This window comes from Saimiri boliviensis, chromosome 20 (assembly GCF_048565385.1).
Source record: "Saimiri boliviensis isolate mSaiBol1 chromosome 20, mSaiBol1.pri, whole genome shotgun sequence".
NCBI lineage: Eukaryota > Metazoa > Chordata > Mammalia > Primates > Cebidae > Saimiri > Saimiri boliviensis.
Window position 1 is genome coordinate 5,613,287 of NC_133468.1, and position 22,735 is coordinate 5,636,021.

At 52.6% G+C, this 22,735-nt stretch overlaps 1 protein-coding gene across 1 annotated transcript in view; it reads right to left on the reverse strand.

Moving 5' to 3' along the window:
* The window catches only part of GFPT2 (glutamine-fructose-6-phosphate transaminase 2), a 47,412-nt gene extending 40,847 nt beyond the window's left edge, over positions 1-6,565 (reverse strand). The window contains exon 1 of the mRNA XM_003943945.4: positions 6,442-6,565. Coding sequence (XP_003943994.3) covers positions 6,442-6,448 — 7 coding nt within the window. The 5' untranslated portion in view covers positions 6,449-6,565. The remainder of the gene's footprint in view (positions 1-6,441) is intronic.
* Positions 6,566-22,735: the final 16,170 nt, after the last annotated feature.

The following is a 22,735-nucleotide window of genomic DNA, read 5'->3' on the forward strand; positions in this document are numbered from 1 at the left end:
GTCTGCCCTCCAGGTCCCACTCCTGCAGCATGCCCTCGGCCCAGTACATGTACCCCTCGGGCCCCCAGGCATAGGCACATGTCATGCCTGCTCAATCCCTCCCACCCCAGATGAAGATCTTTTCCCTCCCTGAACCCCTTTTTCCATCTTCCCATCCCCTTTTCAAGGCATCTGTCACTTTCTACCTTGATCTATTGCTCTTTCCTAGCCTCCATTTCTAGGGCTGCCCACAGGGTACAAAGGCATCACTGGCAGGTGACAGGATTTTAAGTGAGCCAAGAACAGGGCAGCAATGATATCAAACTTCTTTGAGGAAAGTCTTCCCCTTTGTGTTACTCTCCTTAGCTTGGAAATCTCCCTGCAGAACTGAGAGGGAACAGTCATCAGGCCTAAGAAAGCTCAGAGCAGTCTTATTTCTCAAACTGAAGTGATAGGGGATGGACTCAGCCAGGTGGGGGATGCTGAGTGCCCAGAGGGGCTGGAGGTGCCTTCAGGTTCCAAGAGGCTGCAGAGGGTTGGGATTGAGAGGCCAGAAAAGCAGAAGGCAGGAGGGCCTGATAATGTGGGCTTCATGGAAAGTCTAAGACACAGGAGCCTGGAGTTCTTTTTAAAGAATGGGAGCACTTTGCAACCTCTGCAAAGATGGCCCTGGGCCAAGCATCCTTCCACGGGCAGGAGAGCCCAGGAGGCTTGGAGAAAGGCCCGGCCTGAGGGCAGAGGCTGCCCTGGACCAACCATCCAGCTTGGTCATGTGCCCTGTGGTCACCCACCCAGAGCTTCCAGACAGACTTTCAGGGCCCTATTCTCAAAATTATAGAGGAAAAAAAACCGGCAAAGGTCACAGGAGGAGAGGGACCGAGAAAAACTCAAAGGGATTCCTCTGAGAGGAGACTGTAGCCCTTTGGCCCTGGCTCACTTCTAGGATCTGGGGCTTAGAGCACTTTCTCTGCACAAGGCCCCAGAGATCACACAGGAAGTCAGAAGCAAAGACACCATGAAAGTCCACACAGGCAGGGGCCTCTGAAGCTCAGGGTTCAACCCCTAGGTGATGGATAATGACAATGGCCAGCTCAGGGAGGTGAAGTCCCCTGGACACCCAGGCAGAAGGTAAGCCACACTGAGGCACAGAATTCCTGGAATTTTCTCTACACCCTCTGAAGTGCTGAGGGTAGGGATGGAGGGGAGGGATGATTTACAACGTGGGGGATGGGGAAGACACAACTTCTCAGTGGCCAGGCCAGGCTCATGTTCTGATTCCAGTGACGCTGTTTTGAAAAATCTCTCTGTCTGGCTGGGCACGGTGGCTCACATCTGTAATCCCAGCACTTTGGGAAGCCCAGGTGGGCAGATCATCTGAGGTCAGGAGTTCAAGACCAGCTTGCCCAACATGGTGAAACCCTGGCTCTACTTAAAAAAAAAAAAAAAAAAAGTACAGAATTAGCTAAGCGTAGTGGCACATGCCTGTAATCCCAGCTACTGGGGAGGCTGAAGCAGGAAAATCACTTGAATCTAGGAGGCAGAGGTTGCAGTGAACAGAGATCATGCCACTGCACTCCAGCCTGGGCAACAAGAGCAAAACTGTGTCTCAGAAAAAAAAAAAGAGAGAAAAATCTCTCCAACTTTCCAAGCATCAGCTTCCCAATGAAAGCCCAGCCCTCACTGTGAGTGAGGGGACCGTTCCAGGGAGAGGCCCAGCCAGTGCTCCACAAAGGAGAGCTGGCTCTGGGAAGCTCCATCACCACCCACCCAGGCCGGGACTCTCCCCTCATAGAGTCCGTCTTTCTCCCACCATCTGCTGCTTCTCAGAAGTGAAGGAACTGACCTTTTTAGTCCATTTTTAGTCCTTTTTAGCCTCACAGAGATTAGACATTATCCCAAGTTGCAAACTGGATTACTTCCTGTCTCAACAGAAGAGTATGGCCAAGCTGAATGTCTGCCTCAATGACTGCTCATGAAATTCCAGAGTGTGTGCACGTGTGTGCCTGGGCCTGCCTGTGTGTGTTGGGGGAAGATGGACAGGTCCACTCTCCTGGGTGAGGCCCATAGCTGTAGGGAGTCCCCTGGGCTTTGGGCAAGGGCTGCTGAGGAGCTGTGGCCTCTCTGACCACCCAGCCCTCATTCTCATACGTTGGGAAAGGTCACTTGTTGGTGATTCCTGCCACCTCCTTGCAGAAAGGAGGAGCTGCCTCAGGCCTGGTGGGGGTCCTGAGCAGACCGAGCACCTAGCTCAGGGTAAGAAGGGGAGTTGGCTCCCCTGGAGACAGCCCTATCCTGTCCCAGGCCTCTTCGGGACGGCAGGGGTTAAAGTTACCTCACCACTGGAATCCATGAGATAACAGACTCTGCTTCCTGAGATAACGTGGACAGGGTATTTCTATTTTTTAATAGAAAAGTTGCTAGTGTCCCGGTCATTCTCACAGTTTTACCAAAAACAAAGTGGGAAGCGACATATACTCTACATTTTATTAAAAGAAAAAAATTCTTAAGAAGAGGGGACAGGTACAGTGGCTCCTGCCTGCATCCCAGCACTTTGGGAGGCTCAACTCCTTGAGCCCAGGAGTTGAAGGATGCAGTGAGCCATGATCGCACCACTGCACTCCAGCCTGGGTAACAGAGTGAGACCCTGCCTCTAAAATAAAAATAAAATACCTAAATAGCTTAATTGTTTTATTGTGGAATTCATTTTCAGAATTTCTCTCAAAATTATAACCTCAAATTAATCTCTCTTTATAAGCGAATTTTGCTAGATACAAAAATTATCTCTCCATTTAAAAGTACTGTTTACTGATGCTATTCCATAAAGATATAAAAATCAGGTTTTTCTGAAATTGGGAAACCCCTGAGACGGTGGAGGGCTGCAGCCAGCACTGGGACTGGAGCAACACTGCCCTGAGCCAAGGAACGAGGCAGCCCCCAGGAGCTGGGAGAGGCCGGCGACGGATTCACCCCTGGAGCCTCTGGAGGAGGCACAGCCCTGAAGGTACCTTGATTTGGGCCCAGTAAAACCGATTCTGAACTTCTGGTCTCAACTGTGAGAGAATACATTTCTGTTGTCCAAAATCGGCAAGTTTGCAGTCATTTGTTATAGCAGCCGGAGACAAATACCCCAACCAAGACAAAAGATGGTGATGTCAAGGTAAGGGCTTCACCTTCTGGCAAGAACTAAGAATTCTCCAATTCTTCACTGTGACTGCTTTTTTCCCCCCTCCCTCACAGATGACTAAGTGCAGTGAGTGAGGCACAAGGATGGTTTACGACTTCGTGATGGGAAGCACAAACCCTTTCTGCCAAATCCCCATGAATGCATGGTCCATGCTACCACACCCTGGCTCATGCTGTCCCTAGCCCAGCATGCCTGCCACCCCCCTTCTCTCTGCAGGGCTCATGCTTGTGTCCAGGTCTTTGCGGCACTACCCTAGGTCTCTCCTTTTCTTCCTGGGAAAGTCAGTTCCTGCCTCTGTTATGCAGAGTCCCAGCAGTGAGTGAAGCAGCTGGGAGGGGCTGGGAAAACAGGGGAGTTTGTGTCCATCACCCAAGGGATCATCCAGGCCCGATTTGGAAATAAGGACTCAGGGTTGCTCATCTTCGGATTTTATCAAGGGAAGCCAAAACTCCCACCTACTTACACAAAATCTCCCAATTTTGTACTTTGGTAACTAATACAGGAAAAGGTTTAAACCCTGTGAACCAAACAAAAAAATGTCTGTCTTCCTGGATCAGCCAGTCCTCTACCAGGCTGTAGCCCATGCCCAAGCCTTTCTCGGCAGCAGCACTGCCCTGATGGGCATCCCGTCCCTGCTGGTGACCAGTCTCTAGACTGGCCCTGCAGTTCACCTGCCCCTTCTTTGAGGGGAGGACCACGCCCATGAGATCTTCAAGTCCTCTAGGGCCTGGAACACTCAGGACATTTCCACTAGTGGATGAATGAAAAAGGCAGAAAAGGAGAGAGAGAGGGAGGAAATGCTGGCAACTTTCAGATGTCTATAAAACCTAAGTGTCATGGTTTCTGAGAATCATCTGTTGTTTGCAGAGGATCAACTACTGTCCTGGCTTCCCATGGGAGAAGCAGCAGGATAAGGGAGAGCAAGGCATAATCTCAGCAGGGTCACTGGCCAAGTGATAAGGAAGGGCCTTTGGTCTCTGCGCCTGTGGGAGCAGCCCAGGAGATCTGAGACACGAGGTCTGCTCAGACGCCAAGTGTGCACAGACTTCACAGGGCCTCAGCTTCCCTAGCATAAAGTGAAGAGCTTACTGGGTTCTTTCTAGGAGCATCTTCATGATTCTTGCAGTATCCTTGTACCAACAGCACAATCATTACTCCTTTTTTCTGTAGAAATTGATTAAAATTTCAAAGATGTAAATTAATTCATGATGAAAGAAAACAGCCATAAAAGGAAAATCAGAATCGCTTATCATACATTCTCAGACCATCATGCCCCCTAAAACATCAATATATTCAATTCTAGCCAAATGCTGCTGCCTGCTCTGAGCCATGAACAGCTTCCCCTGTGCAAAGGATACTTAGCAAGTGTCACAGAGGTGTTAAGGACACAATACCACCAAGTTGAAACTTTCTCCTGATGTTCTTGAAAAGGAAATAACTTTCCCATGCAGGGATTCCATGACTTCCTGCTGAGCTGCACCCTCCCGACTCCCCTACCCTGCCCCCAGCCCCAAATCAGCAAATCTGGGAATTCTACGAAGGAACCTATCCCAGCACACACTCTGATTCTGGCTCCAAGTGGGCACCCCCATGGACAGCAGCCACTCCTGGGCCCCGGGTGTCCTTTGGGGACTCAAGCTCCTTCTCACATACAACCACAAGTCAGTACCAGAAGATGTGAGGATATAGGTGGTCACACCCGAAGCTCAACCTTTCCCTAGGAGACAACATGTGTGTGGCCCTTTAAGAAGCAGAACAAAAACACTTGTGATTTTGTGAGCTAGAGGAGGTAGAGCCCCCCAAAGCTCAGAGAGACTTGGGAAAAAGCCAGATGTCAGTAGGAAGGAGGATGGCAGGCAGGGGTGGCAGTCGGGGAAGAGGGGCATCCGAAAGGTGGGGGAAGGGGAGCCTCTGGTGTTGGGGGGCAGACCCTCCTGTTCAAGGGTCTCCTGCAGAAGTCTGGCTCCAAGGCCACCAGTTTTGGCTAAGAGTCTTGAATGCCAGCCACACTGAGAGGTTTGGAACCTGCAGGGCTTTGAGATCTGGCAAAACTGCCACCTTTGCCTCATCTCTGTCCCCAGAAACACCCCAAAGGTGGCCCTGTACTTGGCGAATGACGTCTGGGAGTACGAGATTTTAGCTGAGGGTTCAGGAATTTCCGTGGATGCCTGTTGGGCGTGGGAGAGGCTGCCTCCCCAAGCAGGCAGTCCGCTCCACCCAGGTCGTTGCCTTCTGCTGAGCTGCTGGCCTCGGGAACAAGGCCTGCAGAGACCCCGGCCAGGGCTCACCGCGGGTGCACCCCACCCTGGCCCTCAGCAAAGTCAGAGAGAAGCCTTTCATGGCTTCAAAAGTTCCTCCAGGTCCTCCAGCCACAGGAGGCTGGAATGGGTAACTGAATCCTACTCAAGGGGGGGGAAAAAAAAAAAAAAGAGCACAGTGACCTTTTGTCCCAGCAGAAGTTCCCGGCTCTCTCCCGGCCAACGGAGGCGGCCCAGCCAGGAGAGTAAAGAATTGCAGATGTGCACTCAGGGCTGCGGCCACCCTCCCCACGGCCCCGCAGCCAAGCGGGACAGCCCGGGGCCGCCGCGGGAATCCGACGCCCGGCCCAGCTCCTAGCCCGGAACTCCCTCTCGTCGCTTCGGGCCGAGGCTCCGGCAGTGGCTGCCTCTTCCCCGCGCAAAGAGGCGGCAACACGGCACCAACCCTTCTGGGGAGGAGAGGTTCACACGGAGTCGCGAGGAGGACGCGCAGGCGCTGCCCCAGAACACTGACGCCGCGAGGGCGACCCGGTGGGCTGCGGGGACCGCAGGGCGGGGTCGCCTCTCCTCTGCTCGGTGGGCGCGGCGGGCTTAGCCGGGATGGGCGCCCCCCACCCGGATGCGCCGGCCTGCGCGTGGCTGTCTTGGAGAGCGACTGGGAGAAGTGGAGGACAGCGGCTTCGGTGGGCACAAGGTAGGGATCCCTCCGTTACGGGGTCCAGGCCGGACCGGACCAAGTTCCTCCCTCCGTGAGGACCAGGCCTGGGTCCCCTTCTCTATGTCCGAGACCGAGAGTCGGGCTGGGCAGCCCTCTCCCACGCCTCCGAGGCAGCCACTCGAGGAGCGGGGGTGAGGGGCAGGCAGGCCCGGCCGACGACAGCACCTCGGTCGGGGCCCGGGGCGGATCCGCTTCCCCAGCCAGATCCTCGGCGCCAGCTCGGGGGCGGAGGCCTGAGAGGCTGCGGCGCAGGGACCCGCGGGCGGCGCGGAGGAGACGGCTCGGACGGGCGCGGCACTCACCGCACATCGTGGCTGCTGCTCGGGCCCCTTCGTGGCTCGGAGGATTTGCTGGCTCCAACGCCGTGGCCGCTCCGTGGGCTCCGTGGGCTCCGGCTCCCGCCGCTTCGCCTCCCGCGCTTATAGCGCGGAGCCCCTCCGAGAGGGGCGGGGACGGGGCGGGGCCTGTTCCTCCCGCCTGCTCCCATTGGCCCCCGGTTGTCGTGACAACGGCGGGACCCGACCCCCGGGAGCCTTGGAGGGGGCCGAGGGGCGGCTCCCGGGCGCCAGTCGGGCCTGGAAGGCCAGGGCGCCCGGCGCCGGATCCCGGAGGTGGGCTTGGGGCCACCAACGGCCGAGGCCAGACCTCGACCCAGCCACGGAGTTGGCGTGGAAGCCGGGCAGGGCCCCGTCGCTCTGTGCCTCCGCTTTCCCGTCTGTGAAACGGGGCTACCCAGGGAAGCTCCTTCCCGGGGCGTGGGGAGCATTCGGCCCGTCTGCGTAAGGCGCAGAGCGCGGGGTCCCGCGTCACTGGCGCGCTCGGGAAACCCGCGTGAGCCGCTGTTCCAGCCGCGCTCCCATCTGCGTGACAGGCTTTTTTCAGAGCTCCAGAAACCTGTAAGCCTGGTTCTCACCCTGCATGGAGAGAACTCCTGGGCTTGGCGGAGAGGTGAGAAAACTGAGGTTCCTGGAGACAGAAAAGCACTTCGCCAAAACCGGACCGCCGCGGCGGCGGCTGTATTCAAACCTGAGATTCACTGCAGAGCCCGAACTTGGAGGCCAGGGTCCCGCAGGTTGTGAACAAAGCTGGAGGGGCCCCGGGGAGCCCGGAATCCCGCCCGTGCCGAGCTGCCCCGGCATATCTGTCCTGCGCTGCAGGCCCCTCGAGGGACCCCGGGGGCTCCTCCGCCTTGGGCCGGCATCCGACCCCCCAGTGAGTCACCCAGGCCGGCGTTTCCCCGCCCTGGTTCCCCGGCCGTCCCTCCCCTTCCCCTGCACTCTGGGCCCCTAGTCTCCCGGGGAAGGTCACGAGAACTGGCCCAACGTTTGCGCACTTTGAAGCCATCTGTTGTTGTTGTTTTTTTAACTTAAAAAATCCTGAAATTCTAAACAGATCCTCCTCAGTCTTGTCACACAAAAAAAGAGATTTTTATATCTCATCTAGACCATTTTTTTTCCTGACATAATCTCTCCAGTTTCACCACGGCTCTGCAAGTCCTGGGGGAAGGAGGTTGTGCCGTTGGAGGGTTGAGAAAACTGAGGCTCCACTACAGTGAAGGAGGGGCCTTGGATGAGTCGTGGTGTTTGGAAATCTCAGAGTTCAGGAGCCGCCGCCCATTTGCCCCCAACCCTCCACTACGCAGGGTCTCTTTCCTTCCTTCCTTCCCTCATTCCTAAGCACCCACATCACGCCTGCCGGGGTGCGGGTGCTAGAGACTTATTGATGAATGAGGACAGATCTGGCCCTGCCTTCCTGGCACCTGCAAGTGAAGGGGAAGCAGACACTAAGCTCTGGTTACACGGAAAGCTAAAAATTCCAGGTAGGATACAGGGAGGAGGCTGGGCTCTGCCGGGGACTGGGCAGGGCTGCCCTACGCTGGTGCAGGTGGTCCAGAGCCTAGCGAAGCCAGGAAGGAGGGAGCAGCAGGTGGTGCACAGGTCCCCTGGGTGAGGGCTAGAACTTCAGTCTGGAGATCAGGTTGTTTGGCCCAGACTGGCCTCCACTGTAACTGAGGTGGGGACAGGGTGATGTCATCAGGCCCTCTGCTAGCACCAAGACCCCAGAATTCCTGGGGTCCTAGAAGGGTCCAAATCTGTCTTTCATCCTCCTGGAGGAGTCACAGCTCCTCATGGCATGAGTGCACACTACCTGTGGATGCCTTTGCAGCAGCTGCCGGCTTAGCATCACTCCTGCTTTGAGTACCAGCCCATTGAGAGTCATGTGGGAGGTTGATGGCCTGGGTCTGGCCACATAGCCTTGGCACTAGTTCAGAGGTCAGCATGTGGCCCAGGCTGGGACACTGACAGCTCGATCCAGGACTTGAGGGAAACCAGCAGAAAAGATGAGCTTGGCCTGGCACAGTGGCTGGGGTCTGTCATCCCCGCGCTTTGGGAGGCCAAGGCAGGAGAATTTCTTGAGGCCAGGAGTTGGAAACCAGCCATCACTACAAAAAGTAAAAAATAAAAATAAAAAGCCAGGCACACCAGGAGCAATGACCCACGCCTGTAATCCCAGAACTTTGGGAGGTGAAAGTTTGGGATCTTTTGGGATCACCTGAGCCCAGGAGTTCAAGACCAGCCTGGGCAACACAGCAAATCCCCGTCTCTACTAAAAACACAACAATTAGCCGGGCGTGGTAGTGTGCACCTGTGGTCCCAGCTACTCGAGAGGCCAAGGTATGAGAATTGTTTGACCCTGAAAGGTGGAGGCTGAAGTGAGCCGAAATTGCACTACTGCACTTCAGCCTGGGCGACAGAGCAAGACTGTCTCAAAACAAAAACAAAGACAACCAAAAAACCCAGGAGTGATGGCATGTGCCTGTAGTCCCAGCTACTCAGGAACCTGAGGTGGGAGCACTGCTTGAGTCTAGGAGTTGGAGATCAGCCCGGACAACATATTAAGACCTTGTCTCTATAAAATAATAATTTTTTTTGGCCGGGCACGGTGGCTCAAGCCTGTAATCCCAGCACTTTGGGAGGCCGAGGCGGGTGGATCACGAGGTCGAGAGATCGAGACCATCCTGGTCAACATGGTGAAACCCCGTCTCTACTAAAAATACAAAAAATTAGCTGGGCATGGTGGCGCGTGCCTGTAATCCCAGCTACTCAGGAGGCTGAGGCAGGAGAATTGCCTGAACCCAGGAGACGGAGGTTGTGGTGAGCCGAGATCGCACCATTGCACTCCAGCCTGGGTAACAAGAGCGAAACTCCGTCTCAAAAAAAAAAAAATAAATAAAAATAAAAATAATCATAATAATAATTTTTTTAAATAAAAAAGATGAGCTTATCCTCTCCTGAGTGGTGCGGCTGGTAGGAGGATGTCCTGATGATGTTGGGGACTTTCTGATCACCTTTGCAGTGGGGTGGAGAGAGGAAGCCATTGAAGAGTGGAGCAATAGGAGCAAGGCAGGTGGTTCTAGGATGGAGACGACACACATCAGAACCCCTGGATTCAGCCAGGTCTGAAGCCAGGATTTATCCCTGGACTTCTCAGTATTAGAGCTCAATAAATTCTCATCTTTGCTTGAGGTACTCTGAAGTGACTTCTGTCATTTGCAACCAAGTACAGTCCTGACTCTTCGATCGTGCTGGAACTAGAGTCTGAGGCCCAAGGGAGTGGTTAGGAAGGCAGCCAGAGGAAGCCAGGAAAGGAGGCTTGGTCTGGATCAGGGGGCCCAGGCTCTGCCCTTTTGGAGGAGTGAAGGTGTGGGGCCGTGCCTAGGTGCCTCTCTCTGCTGGTCCCCATACCTGTGCTTACAGGGGGAGCAGGGACTGAGTCTCCTCCCAATGGTCCTGGTGTCCACTGCCCAGGCTGCTCTCCACAGCTGGCCCCAGCCCCACTTTCTAGGCGTGCCTCAACCCCGCTGGCCAGCAAGTGAGCCAAAGACCTGGCTGCTTCACCTACACAACTTTTTCCAAGCACTTGATCAGTGGGAGATTTGCTCATTGATCTGGCTTCTCCCAAACAAACCAGAGATCTGCTCCCCTTCCCCAGGCGCTACCCCAACACAAACTGCCCAAACTGGGTCCCATGGCTGTCCTGGTAGCTGAGGAATGCACCTGCCATCCTCTGGCCACAGGCCCTGTTCGGCTGGTTTTCCCTGTGACATTTCTGCTAGGGTCTGGGGAGGGTTATGCTGCTCACAGTAGGGTGAGGGCCTCCTCCAACTCCTATGGGATCCAGGCTGGACTTTTGCCAACTCTCATGCTGTCATCTGGGTCCTCTCTACCAGTTTCCACCAGCCCAGCTCTGCCTGAATCTGGCTGGGCTATGGCTGCAGGGTGACCTGGGTTGGCTATCTGTTCTTCCTGATTTCCTTTTGCCCTTCCAGATTAAAAATGCCAGGTACATCTCAGTGTGGCCCAGAGACACAGCCCAGCCCAAGGACCACAGTGCCTCCTGAACTTCAGCAGAAGGCCCAGACGATGCTATTAGGAGGCAGGGCCTTTGGTGAGGTGATTCGGTGGTGAAGATGGGGGGTGCAGGGCACTGAGGCCTGCAGCTGGGGGTCCTGCACTGGATCACTCCACGGTATGGGGAGGGAGATTCTAGGGGAACCACTTAGTGCTGCCCACAGTGGGGAGTGGGTGGGGTTCAGGGAACCCAGGGGAGACATCACAGATGTCATGACTCGGACGAGTGTCCTGCCTCAGGGAGGCTGGTCCTCAGCTCAGACTTACGATGATGGGGCACCAGGAGTAGCAGGGATTAGGGCCAGGCCGGAGCGCAGGGCAGGAAGCCATACTGCTCCACCCACCCCCCGCCCCTCTTGAGAGGCTGGGATAGGGTGGATGGGGCATGAGTAGGGCACACACACAAAAATCCCCAGTTAGGGAAAATCTGAGAAAACTGATCTGGGGTCAGGATTCAAGGACAGCTAGGAATGGAGAGGCAGGCAGGAGCTGAGGCAGGAATCCTTCCAAGGAGTAAGAAGCTTGTCTGGGGCCTGGGAAAGGGGCAGGGTCATGTAGCTCATGTTTTGTCCCGCAGATGGCTTGGTCACCAGCCCCCACCGCCACACCAGGGCTGAGGCGAGAGAGGGCCACACCCCACCCTGTTTTCAGGGCAGGCGGGGGTGCGCAGTGTCCCTCTCTCAAGTTCCTGGGTGACATGGACCTGTTTCACCTTCTTTCTCTCTCCTGTGGGAATTTGGGAGAAGGTCTGCCACGAAGCTGAACTGAGGCATTCTTTTATGACTGTAGGGTTTTTGTTTGTTTGTTTGTTTGTTTTGTTTGTTTTTTTTAATAGGGCTAAGTATACATTTTATAACTTTTTTCTATTTTTCTTTCTTTTTTTTTTGAGACAGAGTTTCACTCTTTTGCTGAGGCGGGAGTGCAGGAGTGCAATGGCAGGATCTCAGCTCACTACAACCTCCGCTCCCCTCAGGGTCAAGCAATTCTTGTTCCTCAGCCTCCTGAGTAGCTGGGATTATAGGCACCTGCCACTACACCCAGCTGATTTTTTGTATTTTAGTAGAGACATGGTTTCACCATGTTGCCCAGGCTGGTCTCTACTTCCTGAGCTCAGGCAACCCACCCATCTTAGCCCCCCAAAGTGCTAGGATCACAGGCATGAGTCACCACGCGCAGCCTGAGCCACCGTGCCTGGCCAACTTTGTTCTTACAGAAGAAATACATGTTTATTTCAGGAAAAAGTTGAGTTATTAACCCTTTAAAAACAAAAAACATTTCTTGTTTTTAAAGGGTTAATAACTCAAGAAATGTTTCTTGTTTTTAAAGGGTTAATAACTCAACTTTTTACCCCCAACAAATGCTATTCTCCACATCTATAGTATTTAAACTTGTAGCTGGGGTTTGACCTCTGGTTAGAAAGAACTTCAAATCGTGCTGCAAAGCTTGGATCTGGCCCAGGATCACCAGCATCTGTACCATGGCATCCTGGAAAACTTGGGCTTTCCACTCTACTTGGCCAGGAGAGGGTGGGGGCTTTCATGAGACGAGCTCTAATCTGATGTTGCACCAGGCATTGGCTGTGAGACAGTGGTGGTGGGTGTCGCTCTGCTCCTGTTAACTCTCTGGCCCAAAGAAGGGGGCTGGTGCTGTGGGCTGAATGTTTGTGTCCCCCCAAATTCATATGTTGAAATCCTAGCCCCCAAGATGATGCTGTTAGGAGAAAGGGCCTTTGGGAGGTGATTCAGTCATGAAGATGGAGCCCTCGTGATGGGATTAGTGCCCTTACTTAAGGGACCCAAGAGAGCTGCCTTGCCCCTTGGGATGGCACCACCCATGAACCAGGAAATGAGCCCTTGCGAGACACCACATCTGCCGGTTCCTTGATCTTGGACTTCCCAGCCTCCAGAACTGTGAGCAATAACCCTGTTGTTTACCGGCCACCCAGTCTGTGGTGTTCTGCTGTCGCAGCCAAATGGACGAAGACAGCTGACAAAGGTAATGCCTGCCTTTCCTCACCTGTGTGGCACTGCCTATGCTCACCGCATGCCAATAACTCAGTTATTTCAGCAAAGCATCTTCTCAGGGACAAAAAGGTACATGCTGGGGTCCCTGCTGGAGCAGGGGGAGGCCTCACATCCATGGACCATGTGGAGAAGTAAAGTGTGGCTGTTCATTTATTTTCCAAATGTTCTGGACACTTACCTATGCCTGCCTTATGCTAGGCCAGTGGGTGAAGAGAGAAAACCAACCCAGTTTCTACCCTGGAGAAGCTCGTAGCTCCTCATCTAGCAGGCAAATATACACACATGCTTGCACGCGTGCACACACACACACACACACACACACACGGAAAATAGGGAGTGATATTCCAATTCTAACTGAATTTTTTAAGTTGAAAGGCATTCAACTACAAATCAGGAAGGGAAAAGCACGCTATTGTAAGGCCAGCTGAAGCAAAGGCCAGGTAGGAAAAGTGGGCCAAGCCTGGTGTGGTGGCTCACACATGTAATTCTAGTGCTTTGGGAGCCTGAGGCAGGCGGATCACTCGAGGTCAGGAGTTCAAAACCAGCCTGGCCAACATGGTGAAACCCTGCCTCTACTAAAAATAAAAATAAAAAAATTAGCCAAGTGTTGTGGCGGATGCCTGTAATCCCAGCCACTCAGGAGGCTGAGGCAGGAGAATCACTTGAACCTGGGAAGCAGAGGTTGAAGTGAGCCAAGGTCACACCACTGCACTCCAGCCTAGGTGACAGAGCAAGACTCTGTCTCAAAAAAAAAAAAAAAAAAAAAAAAAAAGAAAAGAAAAGAAAAGCAGGCCAGGCAAGGGAGTGAGCAGTGCCAATCCTGCACACCTTGTCTAGTACCAAACGCCCACAGGGTCCAAGTGGGTAATGTAAGGAAGGAAGGTGAATGGGAGGGGAGGCAGTAGGGAGTGGTGGGGAATAAGGTCATGTTCCTCATTTGAGACTCTTCCTGGTACCAAAAATAATAATAATAATAATAATAATGCAGGTTGGTCACTGAGTGGAGACCGATGTGGTGCAGCGCTGCAGTGTGGGGTGGGTAAGAAGCCTACAAGAGCCTCTTTTGAATAATTCAAGGTAAGTGTTTCACATTGTGTTTATTTGGTCATTCTATAAACCTGCCTTCCCTGAAAGGCCAAAGCCTGGGAGCAGAGCTTTGCAGCCCAGCACTGTTGGAGGGCTCAGATGTGCTGCGGGTGGGAGGCCAGCACTTGTGGTCACCTTAGTCCCTCTGCCCCATCAGAGCCTCTTCTGTTGTTTGGGACATCTCCCTGTAGAACCCCAGGGGGAGTCTGCCCTGGGGCACTTGCCTGGGGCTTGAAGGAGGGACAGTGGCTCACAGAGTGGGATGACAGGGATTTGTTAGGTAAAGACTTTCAACACTATGGGCCACATAAAATCTCTTCTCTGTTGCATATTCTTCTTTTTGCATTTTTGGTTTTTGTTTTTGATTTGTCTTTCACAATCCTTTAAAATTATGGAACCATTCTTGGCTGGCTGGGCATACAAAGAGGCCAGGGTCAGGATTTGGCCTTGTGGGCTGTGGTTTCTGGTTCCTTTTTTTAATAGCAGTGCTCAACCCAGAGCTGGCTATGGAGTTCAACCCTCAGTAGAAGGTGTCTGCCCTGGACTGCTTGGGGGCTGTATATGATGGACCTGTATTTGGCTGCTGTTGGCAGGGGGTGAGGAGCTCACACACTCAAAAGGACCTGAGAGCCGGGCACGGTGGCTCAAGCCTGTAATCCCAGCACTTTGGGAGGCCGAGGCGGGTGGATCACAAGGTCAAGAGATCGAGACCATCCTGGTCAACATGGTGAAACCCCGTCTCTACTAAAAATACAAAAAATTAGCTGGGCATGGTGGTGTGTGCCTGTAATCCCAGCTACTCCGGAGGCTGAGGCAGGAGAATTGCCTGAACCCAGGAGGTGGAGGTTGCGGTGAGCCGAGATTGCGCCATTGCACTCCAGCCTGGGTAACAAGAGCGAAACTCCTCCTCCTCAAAAAAAAAAAAAAAAAAAAAAAAAAAAAAGGACCTGAGAACCTGGCTAAGGAAACCAGCAGGTTTGCAGGGCGGTCTGGTGTCCAGAGTCCTTCAGGACAGCAGCCAAGGTGAGGGGCCCTGGCTGTACGAGGGCTACCATGGCCAGCAAAGGGCCACGTCTCCGTGCTTCCCCAGGAAGATGTACAGGTGCTCTGGGGTTACAGCAGCCCTGGCCAGGAGCACTGAGGGAAGGAGCCCCGAGTATGAGGAACTCCCGGCTTCCCAGAGCACATGCCCCAAAGGGGCTGCTGGAGTGCAGACCTGGGAGCGCAGAATCGCCTGGGCCACTCACTTGAGCCACCTCAGTGATTGCAAGCCTTGGCAGGTTTGCATTCCTCTGAGGGGCCTACTTCTGGCTCTCTTGACCTAAACTTTGCCTCTGTGCCAATTTTACCCTGCACCCCTGCAGATCCCCTCTCCACCCACTCCTCCTGCTCTGTGCCTTGTGAGTCTGGCTTCATCAGGGGTCCAGGGCCCTCTGGCTTCTGGTGGGCTTGGCTAATGAATGACACCCAACAGGAGGTCCAGGAAGAGTGGGGAGTGAGATCAGGATTTTGGCTTCCAGGAGGCTACTGAATCTCTTCCATGGGTCTCAGGTTCTGTCTGGCTTTCTGTCCCACAAGCTACACTCTTGGGGTCCAGGCCCTTCAGGTCTAGGAGTGGCCTTGCTCCAGCTCGGTACCCCGTTACAACTGCACTCTCCCATCAAGGAATGCTCCTAATCATCCTGTCGAAGGCCACAGCCTTGGGACACCAGCTGTCTGTGTTTGTCCGGGACTGTCCTGGTTCTATCACTGAAACTCCCACATCCCAGGGAACCCATCAGTCCTGGACAGACTGGGACAGTTGGGCACTCTGGCTGCCACCTGTTTCCTTGCATTCTTGTCTACTAAGCTGAGAGTAAGAAAGGCCCAAGGTTGGACTCCCAGTTTCTCAGGACCAGTGTGAAAAGCGCAGCGGTTGCCAAGCACTGAGTGTGGCTGTGTGTTCGAAGGGGGTGCCTCTAAGTTCTCCCCATCCCAGTGCCTAGACTGGGTCCTGGCTGTACTACCTCCCTGGGGTTCCTGCCTGGCCCCATAGGCAGCTGAGGCAACAGCTCCACATACTGCAGATGTCCTACAGATCCGGGACTGGTGGGCAGGTACGAAGAGTGTGGTGGTGAATGACTCCTCTGAGTCTAACAGTGGCATTTGGCTGTAAAACCAGGGCAGGGACAGAGGTTGAAGGTTTGGGACCCAGGACACTTCTGGTGTCTCTCTCCAGATGGTGGGTTCTGGGTGAGCCGTGCAGACAGGCAATGGGCAGCATCCCAAGCAAGCAGAAGCCCGGCACCAAAGGACCCCAAAGTATGCCTGGAGCCACTCGCTGCCCACTGCGTGGTCTTGTTTCCTTGTGTGTCTAGGCTGTTGGGTGGGACATGAGACTCTCCCAGCCTCTGCTGGTGCGGGAAGGAGGCTTCAGGGAGGACCTGCCTGGGTGTCTACTACGTGAGCCAGTCACAGCACCCTCTAGAGTGACCAGAAGGCGGGGGGTCGTCTGTGCCTGTTTCTCTCTCCACTGGGGACAGCACCCTGACTTCTTCTGTGGAATTACCCCTTCTCTCCACTCAGCCTGCTGGATCGTGAGGGGCTGCCAATCAACACAGTCTGGCTCCAGGATGGGCGGGGGACCTAAATCATCCTGAGGAGAACTAGCACGTGTCATCTCAGAGGAGTTTTGCTGAACTCATCAGAAAATAGAGAGTCTCTTTCCCATGAAGTTACTAAAGTGTTAGAAAGTAAGACTGGGGTTTTGCTCGTGGGGTTTCAACTTGATCCAAGTGGAGAGACTCTGAGAGTAGGCACAAAACCGAGGAAAGAAGATCCGTGTGCCTGGATCCAGCCCTTCCTGTAGCCATGCTTGCACAGACTTCTTTGGCTTTTTTTTTTTTTGAGACAGGATCTCACTCTGTCACCCAGGCTGGAGTGCAGTGGCGTGATCTTGGCTGACTGCGACTTCCGCCTCCCAGGCTCAATCCATCCTCCCATCTCAGCCTCCAGAGTAGCCGGAACCACCACACTTGGCTAATTTTTCAATTTTCTGTGGAGATGGGGTTTCACCATGTTGCCCAGGCTGGTCTCAAACTCCTGAGCTCAAATGATCTGCCAGCCTCAGCCTCCCAAAGTGCTGGGATTACAGGCGTGAGCCTTCATGCCCAGCCTTGTCAGGCATTTTGTTCCTTGCTTGGATGGGGGCCTTGGCTTACATGGCAAGGTTGACCCTTGTCCCCAGGGACTTCTGCATCATTTGTCCTCTCCTCTGGCCTTTGCTGCCCTGGGCTTGGCAGTGTTTAGGGGTCTTCCAAGCAGCCTGCCCAGTCACTTAGGCGTTTTTTAATCTTCATGCACGCTGCACGTTGGAGGTGGGCCCTTCTCGTGATATGGTTTTCAAGCACAGATCTTTGTGAAATTCCTTGAGGCTTCTCATGGGATGCTGGTAGCACTACCACCTGTTTATATAATCTGTGAGATGACTGATACCGTAACTTTAATTTTCCATGGAGCACTGAGAGTGGAGGTCTCACAGCCCATGATGCATCTGGAACCCGTGAGGGCTCACTGGGGTGTCTGCTCCATCCCTTCACATCAGCGAGTGGCACTGTTGCTAGGGGTGGAGATTTTCTTTACCCAGCCTGAGCTGGGTAAAGAAATGACATAAAGGGAGCTCTTAATGTCTCTAGCAGGGAAAACAGCTCCCAGGTGTATTCATAGACAAGCCGAGCCAATGAAACAGGGCTTCCACTTCTGCAGACACAGTAATGTGTTTGGAAATAACTAGGCCCATCTACAAAACCCACCTTCCTTATCTTGTAAATGGAACTACTTTTTGACTTTCTTCTCTCAATAATATTATCTTTAGAAAAACTTTCTGGGCCGGGAGTAGTGGCTCATGCCTGTAATCCCAGCATCTTGGGAGGCCGAGGTGGGCGGATCACGAGGTCAAGAGTTTGAGACCAGCCTGGCCAATATGGTGAAACCCCATCTCTACTAAAAATACAAAAATTACCCGGGTGTGGTGGTGGCTGCCTGTACTCCCACGTACTTGGGAGGCTGAAGCAGGAGAATCGCTTGAACCTGGGAGGCAGAGGTTGCAGTGAGCCAAGATTGTGCCACTGCACTCCAGCCTGGGCCACAGAGCAAGACTCCATCTCCAAAAAAAGAAAAAAAGAAAGAAAAAAAAATTTCTGTTAAAGGATATGTATACACACATATATTTTTGTTATGAAAAATTTTCAGCATACACAAAATAATCTGATGAACCCCCATGTACTCATCACCCAGAGTCAGCCATTATCAACATTTGGCCTGTCTTGTTCCACCTGTCCCTGCAGTTTTTGCTTTGTTTTGTTTTGTCGGACCAAATCCTGATACAGTTTGATTTGCTAATGCAGGCGTATCTCATTTTATTGTACTTTGCCTTATCACATTTTGTAAATATTTAATTTTTTACTAAATTGAAGGTGTGTGGCAACCCTGCATTGAGCAAGTCTATTGGTGCCATTTTTTCAATGGCGTGTACTCACTTCGTGTCTCTGTGCTGGCATTTTTTAGCAATAAAGTATTTTAAGATTAGGATATGTGCAATTTTTAGACATGATGCTTTTGCGCACTTAAAAGACAATAGTAGGCCAGGCACGATGGCTCACGCCTGTAATCCCAGTACTTTGGGAGGCTAAGATGGGCAGATCAGGAGTTCAAGACCAGCCTGGCCAACATGGTGAAACCCCGTCTCTACTAAAAATACAAAATTAATTGGGTTTGGTGGCACACACCTGTAGTCTCAGCTACTTGGGAGGCTGAGGTAGGAGGATCGCTTGAACTTGGGAGGCAGAGGTTTCGGTGAGCTGAGATTGAGCCACTGCACTCTAGCCTGGGCAATAGATGGAGACTCCATCTCAAAAAAAAAAAAAAAAAAAAAAAAGGAAAAAGAAAGTAGACTATAGTATAAACATTATCTTTTGTTTTTGTTGTTCCGAGACAGAGTTTCACTCTTTCCCTCATGCTGGAGTGAAGTGATGCAGTCTTGGCTCACTGCAACCTCCGCCTTCCAGGTTCAATTGATTCTCCTGCCTCAGCTTCCCAAGTAGCTGGGACTACAGGCACGTGCCACCATGCTCAGCTAATTTTTGTATTTGTAGTAGAGATGGGGTTTCACCATGTTGGCCAGGCTGGTCTTGAACTCCTGACCTCAGATGATCCACCCATCTCAGCCTCCCAGAGTGCTAGGATTACAGGTATGAGCAACCACACCTGGCCTAAACATAACTTTTATATACACTGGACAACCAAAAAACTTGTGTGACTCACTTTATTTCAATATTCACTTTATTGTGATGGTCTGGAACCAAACACGAAGTATCTTCCAGGTATGCCTGTGATTCATTATGTGGATTTTAAAGTAAAGACTCTTATGACCACAATACCAGTATCACAGCAAACAAAATTCACAATACCTTAATAGTGTCTAATGCTCACTTCTTATTCCTACTTCCTCGATTGTCTCAAAAATATCCTTTTACAGCTTGTTGGTTTAAATCAGTGTATAAACAGCATCTGCACACAGCTAGTATGTTTCTAAGACTTGTAAAATCTGTAATCCGTGAAAACATTCACAACTTCACCATGCCCTTTGCTCTCCCCTCTTGGGATGGTCTGAGAGTGGCAAGCGTTTTTATAGCTGCAAACCCTTGTGTAACTGGGCTCCTGTGAACGTCCACTTCCTGCCTGGCCCGGGAGCAGGCGCTGAGACTCTGTGGGGACCACGTGCTGCTGGAAAAGCAGCAGCCCCAGGGCCCAGAGTCCAGAGCCCAGAGCAGCAGGAGATGTGAAGACAAGGGAGGGACGGGTGGAAATGCCAGTGCACGCAGGAGGCGACTACAGGGTGGGAACAGTCCTGGCCCCAGAGTTGGGCTGGGCAGGTCCGAGCCTTGACTTCCTACAGCCTCGAACCTGGCATTCTCCTCTTCCATCAGATGGAGGCAGCTGGCACTCTCATACACTGCTGGGGAGAGTATACACGGGTACAACTTTCTTTCTTTCTTTCTTTCTTTTTTTTTTTTTTTTTTTGAGACAGAGTCTCACTCTGTCACCCAGGCTGGAATGCAGTGGCATGATCTTGGCTAACTGCAACCTCCACCTCCCAGAGTCAAGTGATTCTTGTGCTGAGATTACAGGCATGCACTACTATGCCTGGCTAATTTTTGAATTTTTAGTAGAAACAGGGTTTTGCTAAGTTGGCCAAGCTGGTCTCAAACTCTTGTCCTCACGTGATCCTCCTACCTCGGCCTCCCAAAGTGCTGGGGGTACAACTTTCTAGATAGAAATTTGTCAATATGTATGAAAGACCTTAAACACATGATTCTAATAGGATAATGAACAAAAAAAATTCAAGATATTCACCAGGTGCTGTTTATACTTAACAAACACTGAAAATAACCGACATCCATTAATAGGGATGGGTTACTCGAAGAATGGAACATGCCCACCCGGAAATGTAACGCAGCTTTGAGACTCAGACACGGGTTATATTGCTAAGCAGAAAAACAGGGCTACAGCAATGTTGTTGTATTGCATAATCCTCATTGTGTTTTGTTTTATGTTTAACAGCTTTATTGAAATCTAATTCACTTACCATACAATTCGCCCACTTAAAGTGTACAAAATGGGGAGTGTTGGTGAGAGGGTACAGTTTTGTTAGACAGGGGAAATGTGTGCTGGAGAACTCACGTACAGGATGTGTGTACCAGAAAATGGCTAAGAGAGTAATTTTCCAGTACACACATGCTGTACGTGCTAAGATTGCCAGTGCTCTCACCACAAAAACAAAACAGAACACCACAAAACCCATAATGCTGTGAAGTGATGGATACATTAGCTTGTTGGTGGTAGCCTTCTCACAATGTATGTCTATATCAAAACATCACTTTGTACAACACAAATATGTATAATTTTCATTTGTCAATTATGCCACAGTAAAACTGGGGGGAAAATAAAGTATACAATACAGGGTCATCTAGTATATGACCAGAGTTGTGCAACCATCATCACCATCAACTTAAGAACCTTTTCATCATCCTCCAACCAGAAAAAATTGGGAGCCTCTGAATCTGGAGAGAAGGCTTCTTGACCATGATGTTCCTGGAAGCAGAGAGGCTGGCCTCTTGCCTGGGAGAGGCAGCATAATTTTCCTGTCCTGCCTGCAGAGTGACTAGTGGCAGGCCTGTAAGCAGGGCCGAGGAGTGCTGCGAGGCCAGGGGGCCGTGGAGGCATGTGCCAGGCTTGCGTCCTGCAGCCCTCACAGGCTGGACAGGACCGTACCCACAGAGGTGTAAGGAGCTGGACCTCCCCTCTCACCACCAGCTCCTCTCAGGGGTCCCTGGTGCCTCCTCCATCCGCCTAGCCTGCTGAGCTGGAGTCACCGGCCTCTTGGCACCAGTCTGTCTGGCTAGTCCGTTCCTTGGCAGAGAAGTCAGGGCAGGGAGAACAAGGGGCTCTGTGTCCTCTCGGGGTGCAAACTGTCCCACATCACGATCTTAATCAGTGGAGTGAAATGATTTGGATCTTCTCATGAGTCTGCAGACGGTGGTGAGCAAAAATAACTGAAAACAAGCCAGTATCCAGACTCCTGGCCTTCCGGCCTGGCATGTCCGAGTGGGCCAAGTGCATAGACGGAGTCACAGCAGACCCTGGAGGCAGGGGCCACTTTCCTGGAAGGGACTTGCTGATCCTGCCTTGGCTCCCACTGACCCTAAACATAGGGAGGTCACAGCGACTGCCCACTCAGAGGTCCTAGCTCCTGACTGTCAGGGGCCTTCACACTAGGTGCCTCTATACCTGCTGTCTGGAAAACCACCTGAGGTGCGACACTGTTCTCTCACTGGCCAACAAGAAAATCCCTGTAGTCTGTGACTGCAGTGCCTTGATGGATCACAGTGATGGGCCCCGAGACCTCCACTGAGCACAAGGCTCTCCTGGCCCGCTCCTGCCTTCTCCTCCCAGCTTCTGTCCCCTGACGCCGAGTCTAGCCTGGAGTCCTGCCCAGCTAGGGGACTCCAGGCTGTGGGGCAGAACTCACCTCAAATCAGTTGAAGCAAAAAAGAAAGGAAATGGACCGTCCCTGAGAGTGGGTGCAGGGACTCAGGTAGCTCTCCCTGGGGCTTGTGGGGAGAGCCACCCAGCCTGCTTAGGAGTGAAGGGTCACTGGAGCCAGTCTTGATGCTATGCAGCTGGGAGAAAAATCTCAAAGCGGTGTAAATCAAAACGGGACTTACTGGTTCACATAACTGAAAAATTCACGGGGCGTGGGCAGGCATGGCTGGATCCAGGCACTCAGATGTTGAAGACTCCTCCTCTCTCTGTGTCTCAGCTCTGCTTTTCTCTGTGCTGTTTCAGGCCAGCTTTCTTTGCCTGGTGGCCCTGGAAGTTCCAGGCTTGTATCCTAATGACTTAGCAACCCCAGTGGACAGGGAGTGCCCATCCCCAAAGGTTCAGAGGAAGAGCTGGGATTTCCTCAGGCTGTGTTGGGAATCATGCATCCCTGAGCCAGTCACTGTATGGTGAAGCCAGATGTGGGCTTCGGGCCCACTGTGGGATGGGGCGGACATCTCCAAGACAAACCTGAGGTGCTGTTAACAGACCAAGGCATGGACAATGGGTCGTAAAAATGTTTTATCCATCACAAATGTGTAAGTCTGCCTGGGCTGGGAGGTGGGAGGTAAGGGCAGGCAGGGACAGGCAGAAGGGAAGGAAGGGACAGGCGGGGAGGGGAGCCCAATGGGTTGAAGCAGGAACTTCAGGGGGGGTTGCAGGTGGATTCCAGGAGCCTGGGGTGTGGGGCCCACACACAGGGCAGGCTGGGCAGTGCCTCCCTGTGCCCTCCATTGTGGGAGACTCCGCGGAGGGCCTTAGGCAGAAGTGATCTGGAGGGACCTGCACTTTAGGAAGAGTGGGGCAGTGGGAGGCTGGGTGGGTGGGAGTCTTCAGGGAAGCACAGACAGGGTCCCAGATCTGCTGGTGAGGGGATGGAGGGAGGGAAGTGTGGCATGCCCCATGGATCCAGCCCTGGAGGGTACCGGAGCACT